This window comes from Habropoda laboriosa, unplaced genomic scaffold (genome assembly GCF_001263275.1).
Source record: "Habropoda laboriosa isolate 0110345459 unplaced genomic scaffold, ASM126327v1 scaffold318, whole genome shotgun sequence".
In the NCBI taxonomy this organism is placed as follows: Eukaryota; Metazoa; Arthropoda; class Insecta; order Hymenoptera; family Apidae; genus Habropoda; species Habropoda laboriosa.
This window is the reverse complement of record NW_017100407.1, coordinates 178,203-179,906: the sequence shown is the minus strand read 5'-3', so window position 1 is coordinate 179,906 and position 1,704 is coordinate 178,203. Positions and strand designations below refer to the sequence as shown.

Genomic DNA, 1,704 nt, shown 5'->3' with positions numbered 1-1,704 from the left:
TCGTCGAAACCTGGATCGTTTGGAACGATCGGTAAACAACCCGCTTTCCTCCTCGTCGCCCCAGATTCCAGTGAATCGCTGCATTTATTTCAAGAAAAATCACGCTCTGAAAACACGGTGCACCGTGTCGCTTCTATTCAGCAAAGAATGAAATCACCGCGAATGAATGTAGGAAAGGCGTTCTATCGGAACTTGACGAAACGACACATTTTCTCGTGTTCCACGGTTAAGAAAACGTGTTTTCTTCAGGTAGTGCTCTTTTTTAAATATAGAAAAATTGTTTTGCGTTTAACTGATTACACAGAACTGATCTGATTTATGAATGTTCTTCAGTCTCGAATACCTTTCTATTTGCCGCTTTTTTCACACGTACGAAAGATACTGGCATTTATTTCGAGGAAAAATCACGCTCTGAAAACACTGTGCACTTGTGTTCAGCAAAGAATGAAGTCATCAACGATGGATCTAGCAAAGTGTTTAATAAGTCTATATCTTCTTTATCGAAACTGAGGAAATCTTCTCTTTGGGTACCTTTCTTTTTAAATAGTAATCATCGCCGATGAATTTAGTAAGAAATTCTGTTAAACTCAACGGAGGCTGTACATATTCTCTGTGAAAGCCAGGAAAATCTTCTCTGTACGTCTTTTGAGAAGTGAAATCACCGATGAATCTCTGTCTTAAAGCGTTTCTATCAAACTTAACAAAGTCTTCTTTTTACGTCTCGTTTAAAATAACAATCACCACCAGTGTGAACCGCTAACGAAACTAGCAGAGCATTCTATCCTTTCTTCACATCTTTTTTTTTTTGAAATATTCAAGAAAAATTTCTAATTTAAGCAACAACACGTCTTCTCATTTTCCATTTAATCCACCTACTAAAAGTGAACCACCAGCGAAACTAGCAAAGCATTCTATCCAACTCAACGAAGCCCCTGCACCTTCTCTAAAAACCTACCAAATCATTTCTTCACATCTATCTCAAATATCGAAGAAAAATTTCTAATTCAACTAACAACAGATCTCCTCGTTTTCTTCATTTTCACACGCGCATGTGCAAAAGCTAAAAAACATTCCCGTTCAAGCTAAACACACTTTTCCTCACACCCTCTACTCCTCTAGATCTTCACAATCAACGCGTCTCTCATCCTCCAAAGAAGAACCTTCATCTTCGCTTCATCTCTCTCTCTCTCCCCCTCGATACACCATCTCCTTCGTCACATCTGATCTACTCCGTATCACAATCTACACACACACAGCCACACATGTATATCCTATTCTCGAACAATCCTCCCTTAACCGTCTTGTGTCACGATCACTCGCCATCATCAACCATTCGAACCAGAGCTGCACAGCTCTGGCTGTGGCTGCGTTAAAGCCATACGTGTATGTAGTAGATCGAGAAATGTGCTCGAGATCTCCCTTACCGCCCACCGGGTCACTCTCGTCAACGCGTATCATCGTTCCAATATCCTGTTCACCCTCCCCTGGTTCCCGCGAGGGACGGGTTCCGTTCTCCAATTGATCGTCAATTATGCACGCCTGTTTACGTATGTGCTGTGCCTACGTGTGTGTGTGTGCTGCACACGCGGTGGCCCCACACGATCACGTTCGAAAGAGCTTAAGCACTCGGGTGCAGCTCAACGATCCGTTGCACCCTAAAGGCAATTATTGACTATCGCGTTCTTCTCTGGTCTCTGGCGGCGA

The 1,704-nt window shown here is 42.5% G+C and overlaps 1 protein-coding gene across 1 annotated transcript in view; it reads right to left on the bottom strand.

Annotated features, from left to right (window-relative positions):
• Window positions 1-1,672, bottom strand: part of LOC108575442 (serine/threonine-protein kinase par-1-like) — a 15,009-nt gene extending 13,337 nt beyond the window's left edge. The window contains exon 1 of the mRNA XM_017938232.1: window positions 1,425-1,672. Within this exon, the coding sequence (XP_017793721.1) occupies window positions 1,425-1,458 (34 nt within the window). The 5' untranslated portion in view covers window positions 1,459-1,672. The remainder of the gene's footprint in view (window positions 1-1,424) is intronic.
• Window positions 1,673-1,704: the final 32 nt, after the last annotated feature.